The sequence below is a fragment of the Paroedura picta genome, chromosome 5 (genome assembly GCF_049243985.1).
Source record: "Paroedura picta isolate Pp20150507F chromosome 5, Ppicta_v3.0, whole genome shotgun sequence".
Lineage (NCBI taxonomy): Eukaryota > Metazoa > Chordata > Lepidosauria > Squamata > Gekkonidae > Paroedura > Paroedura picta.
In genome coordinates, this window is record NC_135373.1 from 33877654 (window position 1) to 33894189 (window position 16536).

Genomic DNA, 16536 nt, shown 5'->3' on the forward strand with positions numbered 1-16536 from the left:
ACCCCCTGCTCAACGCAGGATCAGCCCAAAGCATCCTAAAGCATCCAAGAAAAGTGTGTATCCAACCTTTGCTTGAAGACTGCCAGTGAGGGGGAGCTCACCACCTCCTTAGGCAGCCTATTCCATTGCTGAACTACTCTGACGGGGAAAAATTTTTTCCTGATATGTTCATGCTACTCCTAGAGACTGTCATTCCACTATGAGGGCTGTCATGCCATGTCGAGGGTGGGTCTCTCTAAATCTGTTCCACATTTTAATGCAACTTTTGTTTGTTGTAATGCATTTCCATGGAGCCATTGCAAGTCCGATGGCATTTGTAGCTCACATTATAGCCAGTGGTTCCAGTAGGCAGCTTTGTCATTCGTTTTAGTACATCGTGCCCCAGCTCTCTATTTGTCCCGTCACAGAAGAACAGAACAGATCCTCTCCCCCCAAAGGATGGAGGGAAAGAGAATTGTGGCTTTCTGTGACTTGTCTCCAAAAGTGTTTTGTTGAAGCACTCAGTGCTCTGCTCTGGTAAGGATCCAGCTGGAAGGGAGAAATAACACTGCTCGGGAAATCAGTAGAATCAAGAAAGAACATGAGTACATGCTGTAGTCCACTAGTAACACCTGAAGCAGAAGGTATGGATTTCTTTAGCTAAGGTAGTTCATTTCATGAAGAATCCCTGATTCCTAATACTGTTCCAGGACATCATGAAACAACACCTGAAACAACAAATTATCTGTATATTTTTGGTTAGGGAATTTCACTATGCAAACCCATAATGGAAATCCAAGCTATAGCAGGATATAAAATTATAGGAGACCTAAAAAATCTTCTGTTGTGTCTCCTATTAGACAATGTTCCATTTGTCTACAGAACTATGATTCTTGGTTTCTTCATCACTGCTAAAATATGGAGAACTAAATGCTGGAACATTACTAGAAGGCTGAATATCAAAATTTGGATCTACAAAGCTTAGCCAGTGCAGATTTCAGAATTATCCAAATCAATCAAATGTGTTTGGTAGAGAGATGGATGAGATGTTTCTCATAGTATTGGAAACACTTCTATGATTCCTTGCTCAAAGGACTTGCTTTTGTATTCTGATATATATTACCAGGTTATTTTCTGTAACAGTAAATTGCTTGCAGTGATATCTAAACATCCAGGATCTAGTGGCTTTTGTATATCTTTCTATGTTTAGCTCTGTGTGGTCTGCTCCGAGTAGCTCTAGCTTGCCAGGATCTTGGACAGAGAAGGATCCATAGTCTTGCTACCTGAGATAGTTTAATGAGGATGTCAAGGGCAGAAGTTAGACTTTTCTGTATGCAAAATATGTGGCCTATCACTAAACCATGGTCCTACCTCACAATATGTTATTATATCAAATCAGACTATCGGTCTATTTTTCTCAGTATATCTGTTTTGCCCAGAAGGGTGTTTAGACTAAGAAGGATGTAACTCTACTTAGGATTGCACTGAGAGATAGACTTACAATTTAATAGGAGAAATATGTGAAATTATGTTTCACTCTTCACCAAACCATCCCCTCTCCTTCCCAATAAGAAAAATTACATCAACATGAAGTTGGTTTATAAATAAATACTATGCCTTCATTTTGACTGACTGTGGACACCTCATAATCTAATGTAATAGGGGTCATTTTTGGACACTAATGGGATAAAATTGACTTTTGGTTTCAGAACATATTTAATGGCCCAAACATCACCATATTGATCTTGGGAAATTCCATGTACTTCTTGTTCATTCCCTACTCCACATAGTTTTGATTTCTATAGCTCAAAAGTTGTCAGTGTTCTGATGAAGAAGAGAACAGATTGGGGTAGATTCTTTGCTTGGAATGCCATAAACACAAGTCTATTTTTTCAGATCCTAGAAGAGGACTGATGAATACACAGGTCAAAGATTTCCGGACAGATTCTTTCTTTCTTTCTTTCTTTCTTTCTTTCTTTCTTTCTTTCTTTCTTTCTTTCTTTCTTTCTTTCTTTCTTTCTTTCTTTCTTTCTTTCTTTCTTTCTTTCTTTCTGCCAATTTGGAATCCATTGTCCTGGTTTCCTATGACTATGCAGTTTGCTCAGGAATCTTTAGTCAGGAATTAGTCAAAAAGCCTTTTGGACAACAATGGCCACAATCTCATTCTTGTCCTCTTGTTTAATGAAACCTTCCAAGAATGATGAAGATAATTGCTCTCTCTCAGAAGCTTTGCTAGAAGTTACTTTGTGGACTGCGGAGGCCTTTGTTTGTGAGTAAAAAGATGGACATGCATTGCAGTTGGTACCCTGTCACTTTCAAAACAAACTGAGTTTATGTTTCATTGTGATATGGCTGGTTATATTTCACCCTGCTAGGCTCCATGTAATATAATTTTATTGGAAGGACAATATGCCATTTTGTCAGTATTGCTTTGCAGATAAAGAATGCAGTATGCTCTTATTCATGCACATGGCGATTGTCCACATCTCTCTCTGGGAATCATGTTACGGATTCCCTAGGGTCACCTTGAGAACTCTTGATCTGACGTGGTCAGAGAAACATATGCAGGTCCAATTCAGATCTGGGACTTAGTTTTCCTGTGTATCATCGAGAAAACTGGATTTACCACCCTAATTAATGGGAACCACCAGTGAGCAACCAGTGAGCAACCAGGGATAAGACCGCGATAGTCTCGGTAGCTTTGTCCTGCCCACTCACCCACCCTCCCCTCTCCATTTCCTGTTCTGAGTAATTTTTAAAAATGGCACAGTCCATCTTGCAGTACGATCACAAACCTACATTTTTAAAGGTGAAATAAAATTTTCTTTAAAGTGTCTACCGTCTTTTGGGGATCAGGCAGGCAAAACCCTTTTCTTTTCTTTTTGTAGGTGGGAAAGAGGGCAGATGGGAGACTGTTGTTCCTGGCTCTGATCTCAACTAAAGACCCGGTGGAAGAGCTCCATTTTATAGGCCCTGGGGACCTCTGATAGCTTTGTTAGGGTCTTCAGCTCTCCTGGGAGCTCATGTCACCAGGTCGGGGGCAGAACTGAAAAGGCCCTGGCCCAGGTCAAGGACAGGTGTGCATATTTAGGGCCAGAAGCCTCCAGTAGATTAGCACCCGCAGAGTGAAGTGCCCTGTGGTGGGCATAACGAGACAAGTGTTCCCTCAGATAGGCCTGGACTTCAGAACATGTAAGTCGTGAATGGCCTTAAAGGTTATCACCAAAACCTTGAACCTGATCCAGGCCAGGACAGGCAACCAATGCAGCTGCCTCAACACAGGCTGGATATGGGCCCTCCAAGGTGTGTCAGTGAGGACCCTAGCAGCTGCATTCAGCACCAGCTGGAATTTATGGATGATAGGCCTACATAGTCATAGAATCATAGAATCATAGAGTTGGAAGGGGCCATACAGGCCATCTAGTCCAGCCCCCTGCTCAACGCAGGATTAGCCCTAAGCATCCTAAAGCAGAGTGAGGCTATTGGATTTTAAGGGAAAAGAGTGACATCAGTCTTCTCTCAGAATCATTGGAAATGGAAACTCTATGGTTTTGCCACAGGCTTCCTGGCAATTCCTAGAGAGGTTTTACTGGAAGTGATGTTGCCAGTGGCCTCCCCACCTCCTAGTCTCCCACTAGTTGCCAGGCTGTGCCTGTCAACTCTAATGCCTGGTAACTGTGGTCTGTTTAATGACAGATTTATAGAACTGCATATGACATGTAATTCCTCCCTGTGGTAGCACAATTAATCAGTAAGAGAAGTGAATTGGATTTTTGTCCTTTCCAAATCCTAAATAATTTCATTGCTGGTCCCCTTTTCCCAGCTGCTGAATGATTCATGCTCTCCTATCGGAATTTCTCAGGATTCTGTTGCACTTTAATTATGTAGCCCGGCTTCTTACGGAAATGCTAGTGAGCATGCATATTTAGCTGCCAGATTTATTGCATCATAGGAATATGGCAATACTTGTAAGAGCAGGGGCAACTGAGGTGCCTTTAAAGCAAATACAGTTTCATGAACCAGATGGAGAAGTCAAGCAAACGGCTAGGAAGTGAAGGAAATAAGGGTTTGTGTGCAAGAGAAATCATGCAAAATTAAGTTTCACTGTGGTTTCTTTCTTTCCCTCTTTTACCAGACCTCATATGCATTTAATAAATATGATTAAATCTTCAATCTGAGCATTAATAAGGAATAAAGTGAATAGGGGTTGTTGACTTTTTTCCTGAGAAAGCCAGGAAATGCTTCATAGGAATGGTTCATAGGTTGGTTCATTATCCAGTAATGTCTTATGGGTATGTCTGAAATGCTACTGAGAACTTCTGCCTATTTTGTCAAACCAGTTGGCATGGCATGCCATTCTTCCAGTGTTTTACCCCAAGTACAAATGCAAAATTCTTTCAGATTTCACTTAAAACCAGATTTGGTAGTAATTCTGTCTTCATCAATTACATGAAATTAATCTTGAGTTTAGTCTAAGTTTAGATTTTGTCTAAGTCTTTACAACAGAAATCAGTATGAAATACTGAAGTGCTTGCCCATATAGCTTGCTCTAGAGCAGGGGTAGTCAAACTGCGGCCCTCCAGATGTCCATGGACTACAATTCCCAGAAGCCCCTGCCAGCATTTGCTGGCAGGGGCTTCTGGGAATTGTAGTCCATGGACATCTGGAGGGCCGCAGTTTGACTACCCCTGCTCTAGAATATTAGGATATGAACATTTTCATTTCCAGATCGAGATGTCAGCATCTAGACATTTATTTCTAGTTTATGTTGTCAATGTGGGCTTGCTAACCATGCTTTCCTATACAACAGAAGCTGAAGCCTCTGTACTTCTATCCAGCTGACAGTCTGTCCCACCTGTCTACCAGCATGTGAAAACAAAGCCTTTGTTTCTGTCTGGTGCAGGTCAAGCGGGTGGTGCTGGGGAAACTCTTTTCATCTAGTCTCCAAAAAAAAAATCAACCAACAAGAATTCTCGCCCCTTATGTGGAACATCCACATAAGGGGTGAGAATCCTTGTTCCCTACCTCCTCCTTCCCTGCCTCCGCCCCTCTCCTTACCTGCTGGCATGTTGCACTGTGCTACCTCCGCCCCCACCAGTCTCCCAAGGTTGGCCCTGCTGTCTGGAAGGCAGGAGTAGCCTCGGAAGACTGGCAGTGGTGGCAATGCTGCCAGAGCAATGAGCGCACCTCAGTACTCTGGCACTGCTGCTGTAGTCCATATACTGGTGCGGTCCCTGGGGGCGGGACTATGGATGTCATGTCCGTAGACTTCTGTTGGAGGGAGCGCGCTAGTAGATGTTCCACATCAACAAACTTTGTGGTCTAAACTGGTGTGTGTGTGGGGGGGGGGGAGGGGAATGAAAGTGAAGATATAGTGTTTACCTCTCCATTTCCCAACATGCCTTATCTTGTCTCCAGCAAGCACAAGTGAAACTTTCTCCCTAACTTGCTTAGCATAACAGCATAAGGACCCATGCGTACAAGATACGGAGGCTGTGAAATGATTGGTGGAAACAAAAATGTCATTTGGATGTGGTGGGAACTCTGCTGGTTAGGCAATACACATAGTCCTCATCATGCACATATACATTGGGAGGCGCTGTGGCTCAGTGGTCGAGCAACTGGTTTGCATACAGAAGGCCCCTGGTTCAATCCCTGGCATCTCCAGTTAAAAGTACTCGATAGGGGCATGGTACCAGAATCTTGAAAAATATTTCAGTGGTTCCTCCATGGTCAAAAGTTTGAAAAAGGCTGCCCTAAGGGCTGGATTCAGTAGAAGGCAGCTTCACATATACACTTTCCTTGCTGCCCTTATGTGCTTGCTACAAGGAAAAATGGAACAAGAGAAGGAGATGCTGGACCACTCTGATCAGTAGACTTAAGATCATTCCTGAATGTCACAAGGAATTCTTCCCAGATTTAGGAATTTTTGTTCTGTTTCCAAATGGGATGTGGTTCATGTTGGATCACGATTGATAAAGTTCTGAATAACTCCTCCCCCCCAGTAATAATTTCAAAGAAAGCCATTCCTTTTGATAGTTCTCTTACCAAACTTGTTAAATAAATGGCTCTCTCTTCTGGCAAAAAGAAAACATTGCAATGCAAGAGATTTCAGCCATTTTAAAGAGCAAACTATTGACTACAGAAGTAAATCCCCAACAGCCACTACATTTCACTTGTTAAATACGCTTTTGGGGAGGAGAAATTTGCATCTGAGAAGAGATGGGGAGTTAGGGGAAGCAGGTGTGACTCAATGGTACAGCACATGCTTTGTATATAAAGATGGAATTCCCGGGGCCTATGGCATCAAAGCTAGAGTGGAGTCCTTGTTAGATGTTGTTAGGTTCCATCAAGTCATTTTTGACTCATGGTGGTTTTATGAACCAAAGGCCCACCATCCAGCTCTGTTTGCAGAGGCAGGTGAGGGGTCCCTGAAAGTGTGGGGCCTGTAGCATGTGCTACATGTTCTATGTAGTTAAACCAGCTATGGATAAAGATTCCAAACTCAGGATGTCAGTCTTGGAACCCTGCCTACCACAGTGGAGAATACCGAGCATGTGGACCAGTGGCCTAACTCAGCAGAAGACAATTTTGTTGACTGGAATAACAGTTGAATCCAGTTATTGGAGCCATTATTCAGCTGGGCAGGGGAAATTCAAAATGAAGATTTTTGAGACTGACCACTGAGACATCAGAGTAATGGTGTGTAAGTTTGGGGTCCACTGTATGACACTTCTAGTGCAACCCCACACAAGTTGCTAAGAGACAAGAAAAAGTTGTGATCTACCCCTTGTTGGTGAACTCAAAGTTCATCTCCAGTTTGGCCCCCATAACCCGTTTCCAGAACACAAGCAGGGAAAAAGTGATGGAAAAAACATAATTCAGGACACAATGTCTACATCTCAAATTAGAAGCCTGGCTTGGAGTTCCTTTTGTCAAAGATGCCAGGAAAAATACAGGACACATCACAACACAGTATTTCAAGGAAGGCCCTTTGAACACGGTGTTTTATCAGAACATGTTTTTCCCCGTTGATTTTTTCCATTTGATAAAGGAAGAATGGTGAACTCTACACAAGGAGGGCAATGAGTTCTTTTGCTTGATTGAATTGATTGGCACCCATTCCTCGGTTCCTTTACAAATTTGTTTGCTTGTAACTTGGTATCTGTCCTAAATACTCTAAAACTGGAATGGAATTTAGCACCCACATTTGTGACAAGCATTTGCTTTGGCTGCCTCAGAACATACAGTCCTAATTGATAACATGTGCACTGAAAAGGTTTGTCTTTATATAGTGAATCAGCACATCTAACGATCAGTTATAACAAATATAATTGGAATTATGAATAAAACAACAAGGGGACGGTTTTTGGTGCACGCCCCAGATGCAGGACCTGGGTGGTGAAGGGCAACAAGGTATAGAGCAGGTTAAGAAAACTAAATATCTGGGTGTGATTATATAGGCTTCAGGTGCTAACACAGCCCATTGTCATTTTGGGCTGAGCAGTTGGTTCTTATATGCTGCTTTTCTCTACCCGAAGGAGTCTCAAAGCGGCTTACGGTCACCTTCCCTTTCCTCTCCCCACAACAGACACCCTGTGAGGGAGGTGAGGCTGAGAGAGCCCTGATATTACTGCTCGGTCAGAACAGCGAGCCCAAGGTCACCCAGCTGGCTTTATGTGGAGGAGCGGGGAATCAAACCTGGCTCTCCAGATTAGAAGTCAGTGCTCCTAAGCACTACACCAAGTTCGCTTTCTATGGTTACTCTATCGCAGGGGTAGTCAAATTACAGCCCTCCAGATGTCCATAGACTACAATTCCCATGAGCCCCTGCCAGCAAATGCTGGCAGGGGCTCATGGGAATTGTAGTCCATGGACATCTGGAGGGCCGCAGTTTGACTACCCCTGCTCTGTGACATCTATTCAGGCCTTGCAACATCTAGTCTGCTCCATCTAGAGAAACTACGAACTAAATTTCTCCAGGTAATTCTTCAGGTTTCCCCTTGCATCTCCAACACTTGGATACGTTGGGAGACATGTACCATACATATGGCGGTGAGGGTCTTTATACAACCTATCCTCCAATGCCTTAAAATAAATTCTTCTCAAAAAGTTCTTTTTCCGCTGATTGTTCCAGATTCCTTCCTGCCTAAGTGGATTGCAGTTCTCAAGAATAAACTGGTGCAATTGGATTTTTCTCCTAGCACTCTTCTAATGCTAAATATTAGACAAGCGAAGTGTAGTGTAAAACAGAGGGTTTGAGATATACAGTGCCAGCAGGATTGGGTGCTGTCCACTAATTTTGTGTGGCCTACGAAGTCTGAGTATATAATGACCAGCAACGTACCTTTCTCAGCATGACACTCATGTGTATCAGAAGAGTATATGCCTTAGTTATATGTGCAGCATTGCTGTTGGCCATCTTCAAAGGTAAATATTTAAAAATGTCATATTCAAAGAGGCTTTGTCTATGTGCAAGAGGAGATGTGGAGCACTTGGGACATGCCATTTTTCATTTTCCCTTCTAAACAACCAGAGGGGCAGGTCCTCTCCCCCTTCCTAGCAAAGCTATTAGGTTGTCTGTTTAGATAAATTATTATCACTTGAAGACTCTCATACAAAGAGACAGCTGGCAAATTTTTGTGCCCACACGGATCATTTTCTTAGTAAATGTTATAAATGAATGGTAGGGTTGGGAATGATTTTTATAACCATACTTTGTCTTCTAAAGTTATTCTATATTTTAGACAGTATTCTATCCCTTTTAATCTGTTTTATGCATTCCATAATTTTGTGATGAATGTTTCAGATTTTGTAAATTCTATCTAGGGTCGGCCTGTGACTGTAGCGATAGAATCTGGATTTGAATCAGTTCCAGTCTCAGATGTTCATTTACAGCCTGACTTACAGTAATGGCTGCCAACTCTGACGTGGGAAATTCCTGTAGATTTGGGGGTGGGGCCAGCGGGAGGTTGTAGTCTGGAAGCCACAGAGTTCACCCACCAGAACAGCCAAATTCCCAAAAGAGAGCCAGCTTGGTGTAGTGGTTAGGAGCGCAGACTTCTAATCTGGTGAGCCAGGTTTGATTCCCCACTCCTCCTCCACATGCAACCAGCTGGGTGACCTTGGGCTCGCCACAGCACTGATAAAGCTGTTCTGACCGAGCAGCAATATCAGGGCTCTCTCAGCCTCACCCACCTCACAGGGTGTTCATTGTGGGGAGAGGAAAGGGAAGGCGACTATAAGCCACTTTGAGACTCCTTTGGGTAGAGAAAGGTGGCATGTAAGAGAACCAACTCCTCCTCCTCCTCCTCTTCTTCTTCTTCTTCTTCTTCTTCTTCTTCTTCTTCTTCTTCTTCTTCTTCAAAAGATCGTTTGCAATTTCAGAAGACCAGTACTGGCTAGAGATCAGGATTTTTTTTTCACAGTCAGAGTAGTTCAGCAATGGATTAACTTTCTAAGGAGGTGGTGAGCTCCCCTTAATTGGCAGGTTTTAATCTGTGGCTGGATAGGGATGCTTTAGGCTGATCTTACACTGAACAGGAGGTTGGACTACATGGCCTGTAGAGCCCCTTCCAACTCTATGATTCTGCAAGTTCTCCAGGTTTTGCATGGAGGTTGGCAACCTCATTTCCTTGGTACCCACCCATCTCTCAGATCCATGTATTGACAAAAAGAAATCTTCAGACAACTATTGCCCCCTGCTGGCACAGATTTAGGTTGTTTTTTTAAAAAATATTGACTCCCAAATTTGATGTAAAATGGTATTCTTGTATGTATTTTTATGCCTTTTTATTTACATCGTAAACTGCCTTGAGATCCACAAGGTAGAAAATCAGCTAATAACAGTTGGGGATATATAAATAAATAGAGATGCTGTACGTTTGGATTCTACGTTTTTGGGGAGGATTGACTAACTCGAGCTGGGCAATGGGAAGCAAAATTCATTCAGCATCAGGGTCGTGATTTGGGATTCGTACTGAGGACAAATTCCAGGACCGATCCCTCCGAAGCTTTAGAATGCATGAAGTTATGCCGAGGGCATGATGTTCTCAATAGCACTGGTTCTCAACCTGGAGGTCGGGACCCCTTTGGGGGTCGAACAACCCTTCCAGAGGGGTTGCGGAAGGGAAAGCAGCTGGACTGGCGGGGGGAGGGGGGAACATCATCCACAGAACAGCCTTGCTGGGTAGATCAAGATAGAGCGTTCATCTGTCTGGAGCAGCGAAAAAGAGCGAGATCGGCATGGTGGGACAAGAGGCAGAACTGAACTGAGAAACCCCGGGGAAAAACCAATTTCTATACAATCATGAACAATGGTTCTTCACACCATTGATCAGTTTTGGTTTAATTTCTGTGAAAGAACCCTTGCATAATGTTATGGTTGGGGGTCACTACAACATGAGGAACTGTATTAAAGGTTGTGGCATTAGGAAGTTTGAGAACCACTGGTCTATAGGTTGGGCTAGCAGGGTTTCCCCCCCCCCCGACAGAAATATATGTGTATTGTGGCTTGCATTTTAGAAGTGGCAGATATAATAAGGATCAATTCAGAAACGGAGGCCACGGCCATCTTCTTGTGATCTTTCCCCCTATGCGTGAACAAAGAGGAGAAGTCAGATGTGTCAACATCTGTTAAGTGTGGTAAACATTAGCTTATTTCTCTGTGAGCACGGCAATGGGCACAAACCCTGGAATATGCATTAGGGTGCTCTCTGCAGTATGAGCCCCCTGTTGTGTCAAATAAGTTAGAGCCATCATATCCCTTTCAGATAAGTCAGAGCTATCATGAAACGTCACTTACCCTAGCATGACTTCTTGAACTGCAGTAATTAGACCATTAGAAGAAGAAGAAGAAGAAGAAGAAGAAGAAGAAGAAGAAGAAGAAGAAGAAGAAGAAGAAGAAGAAGAAAAGGAGTTGGTTCTTATCTGCTGCTTTTCTCTACCCAAAGGAGTCTCAAAGGTGCTTACAGTTGCCTTCCCTTTCCTCTCCCCACAACAGACCCTCTGTGAGGGAGGTGAGGCTGAGAGAGCCCTGATACTACTGCTCGGTCAGAACAGTTTTATCAGTCCTGTGGCGAGCCCAAGGTCACCCAGCTGGCTGCATATGGGGGAGCGTGGAATCAAACCTGGCTTGACAGATTTGAAGTCTGCACTCCTAACCACTACACCAAGATGGGGAAGGACACGGGATATCCTAAGTAAACTGTCCTTCCTGTCCATCTGGAGTACGGATGCTGTGAATCTGGTTGCAAATATGTTCAGCTCTCAAGCTTACCATGTTCAGAGGTGGTAAATGACAACTGTATGTGAGCTCATTATTAGTCTATTTGTTTCCCACTAAGCCGTCACAATCAGTTTGCACTGGGTTTCTCCAAAACCGAACATGCGAAAAGATGCTGTTGATTCAGATCGATTGACCGCCATTAGGGTCATTGAGAATGACTTAGATGAACACCAAAAGGTAGAATTTTATTGAAACGTTTATTGATGACTGTTTGATATGATTATTTTAAGTTAGGTAAAATTGGACAAAGGATGGGTTGAAGTAGAACTCAAGGAGGTTTTGAGCAGGCCTTGTTCAAATGCTTGGCTTCTGAGATCTGATGAGTTTGGGTTAGTCTGGGTCATCCAAGACAGGGTATTGAAGTCCTTATGTCCTGTCAAATAACTGACCCATCTAACTGAATCTGGGACATTATTTGTACAAATTACAAGCTCTCCTATTGAGCTCGAGAGATATCTAGTGCAATCCATTGAGTGTTTTCTCTCTTCCTCAGGTAGCTATTATAGTAACTGATGGGCGTCCCCAGGATGGTGTGAAGGATGTAGCCGCCAGAGCAAGAGCTCTTGGAATTGAAATTTTTGCCATTGGCGTGGGCCGTGTGGACATGCACACCCTGCGGCAGATTGCCAGCGAGCCTCTGGATGAGCACGTGGACTATGTGGAAAGCTACAGCGTCATAGAGAAGCTGACCAAGAAGTTTCAAGAAGCATTCTGCGGTAAGTCCTCCAGATGTTTCCAAGGGAAAGATGGAATCAAGATGGAGAGAGATCTTAGTGCACGATGTAGGAAACACAGAACCAAATTATATCAATGTAGGAACAGAAGGAACCATGAAGCGTGAAGGGAATCCATGTAGGGCTGAGGGAAAATTTCATGAGAAAGTATTTCCAGTGTGAAATGGCCTCCAGAACAACCATAGAGTCATATACCTGTCAACCTGGTTATGTTCATTTTTGCTCCCTTAGCAATTGCTTCAGTACTGCTAAAAGGGGTCTTTCCTCTTGCTAGGTCCATGATCCAAACACTGAGGAATAGGGAGGGGGACGATATCATGTCATTGAGCAACACCCCCCTCAGGTTTAGTTATATGTGATAACACCACAAAGTCAAATCAGATTCTGATAATTACTTCCTGTCCTCACTCTAAGTGGGCTGACTGTTTTGACCTGTTTGACAGGGTTCCCATATATGGAGCCAGGAAGCAATAGTTTCTCATGAAATTCACCATTTGGGCTCAGCCCTAAATTCACATAGCACATACTTTTGAAATATATGACTTGGGTAATGTCACAGATACTAATTACTTCCCTGGAAAATTTATATGATATTCATTTTTATCATTGGCTATTTATTTGACTACGATTGTGTTAATTTTGGTGTATGTTGATGACTTAAGCGGTTTGTCTATTATTCGAATATTAATGCTCAAAATATTATATACATAAAGAAAGAGCTTCTTCTATCTTCTAATGAAGACATAGCTTTTTACCTTGCATAATATGAAGGCAGATTTTAATAGGTGCTGTGCATACTTCAGCACAAAAACATGAATCAGAGAAAGTTCTCAAAATACATGGTCTACCTCCTCACCATTTTTCTCAACAAGGTCCAACTTTCCCCCAGTTCAAATGGATTTTCCTGTACCCCTCCCTAATTCTCTTAATTCCATGAGTATGAATTTTGATTTTGAATGGTTGCTGAGTTCCGAGAGCTCATATGGTGCAGTAAAATTGACTCCTTGGATCTGGGACAGCCAGGCTTGAAACCCTCCTCTACCATGGAAGCTCCCTGGATGATCTTGGGTGTCGATCACATGCTGCCAGCCTAACCTGATCCCAGGATTGTTGTTATGAAGGTAAAATGGAGGAGAGGAGAACAATGTAAGCCACTTTAGGTCCCCATAAATGAAGTGAATAAAAATAAATAAAGGTGTATTTAGCACTGGATAACATTGTATAAGAGCCTCTTGTGGCGCAGGGTGGTAAGGCACCAGAAATGCTGTCTGAAGCCGTCTGCCCATGAGGCTGGGAGTTCAATCCCAGCAGCCGGCTCAAAGGTTGACTCAGCCTTCCATCCTTCCGAGGTCGGTAAAATGAGTACCCAGCTTGCTGGGGGGTAAACGGTAATGACTGGGGAAGGTACTGGCAAACCACCCCGCATTGAGTCTGCCATGAAAACGCTAGAGGGCATCACCCCAAGGGTCAGACATGACCCGGTGCTTGCACAGGGGATACCTTTACCTTTACCTAACATTGTATAGCTGTCCAAAGTTTAGTCTTGGATCATGAGGGATGCAATGCTCATATCTGACCCTTACCTTCACTTCCATAGTCAATCACATTATTTGGTCATTAAAAACTTTGTGGGATGCTGTTGCTTGCCACCCCATCAAAGGTACCAAAGCTGGGAAAAAGAGATTGATTGCCAGAACAAGCAATCTGGCCGCCCTACCTGGGATATTGTATGTTCAACCATCTTTTAAAAAAAAACATTTTTAATTTTTATAAATAGTAGAAAAGGCATGCAGAAAGGAGAAGTACAGAAATTCAAAAAGTCTCCCCCAACTGGACCAGAGTTTATAAATCATGTTCAACCATCTTGAATCCCATGATGGAAGGAAAGTAGGATATAAAGGTAGCTAACAGTTGGAATCAATTTTATTTATTACTTTTTTATGCCATCTTCCCTTGTGGCTCAGGACGGTTCACAACATGGTCCAATATATATATATGCTCTGATCTAATCTAAAACACAATACGGTCCAAAATTAGTCTCAGTAAATTGCGTCAAAATTATCGAACATTTAAACCATTAAACCATTTAAAATGTTTAACCGTAACTTAACAGACTGGCCGGAATGTAGATTGCCTTGTGATGTATCCGGTGGGCATTTCAGATGGAAGGAGGTTTGGGAGGGCCCATTAGATGTTATCAGCTCACTGGCCCTACTGAAAAACTTGGCAGAAGAGATCCATTTTACAAGCCCTGCAGAACTGTGCTCGCAAATTGACCTAAGCTGTAAAGGCCACCCGAATAAAGACTGTTTTCAGCATACATCAGAAAAACCAAACAAATTAAGCCACAAAACAAAACAAATTTAAGATCCCCTTGGGGAGGGGATCTCAGAGTTACAGAACTGAACCCCAGAAATCCGTCTCCCTGCTGTTGCTCCAGTGCTTCTGAGGATGGGGACACCGCAAGAGAAAGGTGTAGTCAATGATCTCTGTTGTCCGGGCATACAGCAGGAGGTGAGTCTTTGCTAGCATCACAGACAAAGTCCTGACTGATTGCAAATATTGATGCCATGTTTGACGGGTCATTTGAAGTCACACAAGATTTAACTCAATTAACAACATTCAGGTTTACGTAAAGGAACACAGGGGCCTCTTTGTTTATCTCAGGAGGCCCTATTTAAATTCGGAAAAGTGGGAGGGAAGTCAGCATAAGATGATATTTCACACTTTAGACTCTGGAGTAAAAAGTTTTAGAGAAAAGGATATTTAATGCTAACAGAGCAGTTTGTTTACCCACCCACCCCTGGTTTGTTTAAATGATACAGGAGACAGGTAGAAAGACATTCTGGTTAGAGACGAGAGATGCTACAAGCTAGTGGCTCCACGTTCAGTGACACCTTTTGACTGTGGAGGAGCCCATGAAATCAATTTTCAGGCTTCAAGGACCCCCAGAAATTATATCAGCTGGCCACGCCTCCCTGCCATGCCCCCTGGGAGTGGCATAACCATCTGCACCCTTTGCTCTTCTTTCACTCTCTCCCTCCACCCTTACTAGTACTAAGGTGGCCTTGTCTTATGTAGGCCAGAAAGAAGGGCAGGAGCCGAGAAGACATCCGGGACTCACCCCACAACATGTCATAACTGACTCCCCACCCCTTTGATTTTTACACCGATAGTCTACCCAGCAAGCCTTCTGGGTGGGGCAGTTAGTTCCCTAGCTTGTGGCCAAGTCCATTTAGGCAGGAGGGAGAAAGCCATGACCCCCTCTGAAGCTCTCGTGGACCTCCAGGTGTCCACAGACCCCTGGTTGGGAATCCCTGCTTTAGAGGGTGGACTTTATGAGACCCCTATCCTCCTCAGGCTGTCTCCAAATTTCCAGGAGTTTCTCCAGGGGATATTGGGGTCCCACCTGAAATTTGGCATGTCTAAACGGTAATGACTGGGGAAGGCACTGGCAAACCACCCCGTATTGAGTCTGCCATGAAAACGCTGGAGGGCGTCACCCCAAGGGTCAGACATGACCCGGTGCTTGCACAGGGGATACCTTTACCTTTACCTTTAACCCCCCAGAGACCAGGAGAAAAGGGCTAGCTTCATCCTTTGTCCCTTTGTTATCTCATTGCTGAAAAATCACTCCCCAAACTTTCATTTGGAGAGGAGGGAAAAGGTCCGAAAGCCCTGAAGGGCACATTGCAGGGTGGAAAGTAAGTGTATGATGATTTTGAGCTGGGGGGAAAATGGCTGAAAAGGAAAAGGCAACATCATTTCCTCTACTGCCATGAATTCCCCAAGGCATCTTCCACCTGATTGAAGCTACAAACTCTCCGCAAAACTACAAATGGATCCGATGTGTATTCTATGAAAGCCTGATTCTTTTTTGTCAGTCCAGGACACTAATAAGTTTTCACTTTGCGTGTCATTTGTTTTATAGCTGTGTCAGACTTGTGTGCTACGGGAGACCACGATTGTCAGCAGATCTGTGTCAGCACGGGCGCCTCATACACATGCGCTTGTAAAGAGGGGTTCACACTTAACACCGATGGGAAAACCTGCAGTGGTAAATAATTCCATCTTAAGCTTGGCCCAACCTGCTAAATCCTGCAAATTCTTGCATTGTTAAAAAAAATGCAAGAATCTACTTTTCAGGAAGGGTGGCCATTTTCCTTGTTCTAAACTCTTTTCTCACACCCACCATCACCTCTACCTCCTTCTTTTCCCTGCCCCCTTTTGCTTGGTCCCATTTCATCTGATTATGAGTTCCCCTCATAATTAGAGATGGATGGAACCCTAAGTCAATGCTGTAGCAGCTGGAATAGCTCAGAGTAGTCTGAGGCTATTAGACCTTGGGCTGCAAGCATGCCTATGGTTCATACTTGGACGGAAGATCACCAGGGTTGCTATGACAGCAATGCCAAACCATCTATACTCAGCTCTAAAACTTCAGGGGGGGGGTTCACCATAAGTCAGTGGTGACTTGACAAGACTCAGTGATTATTACTCATTAAGTAAGACACACTTCTGGGCCTCAGATTGTGA

General features: G+C 43.5%; 1 protein-coding gene across 3 annotated transcripts in view; it reads left to right on the top strand.

Moving 5' to 3' along the window:
• MATN1 (matrilin 1) overlaps window positions 1-16536 on the top strand; it is a 37208-nt gene that overhangs the window by 10712 nt on the left and 9960 nt on the right. For all 3 annotated transcript variants that reach the window (XM_077337159.1, XM_077337160.1, XM_077337162.1), the window contains exons 3-4: window positions 11760-11982; window positions 15932-16057. In XM_077337159.1, the coding sequence (XP_077193274.1) occupies window positions 11760-11982; window positions 15932-16057 (349 nt within the window). The remainder of the gene's footprint in view (window positions 1-11759; window positions 11983-15931; window positions 16058-16536) is intronic.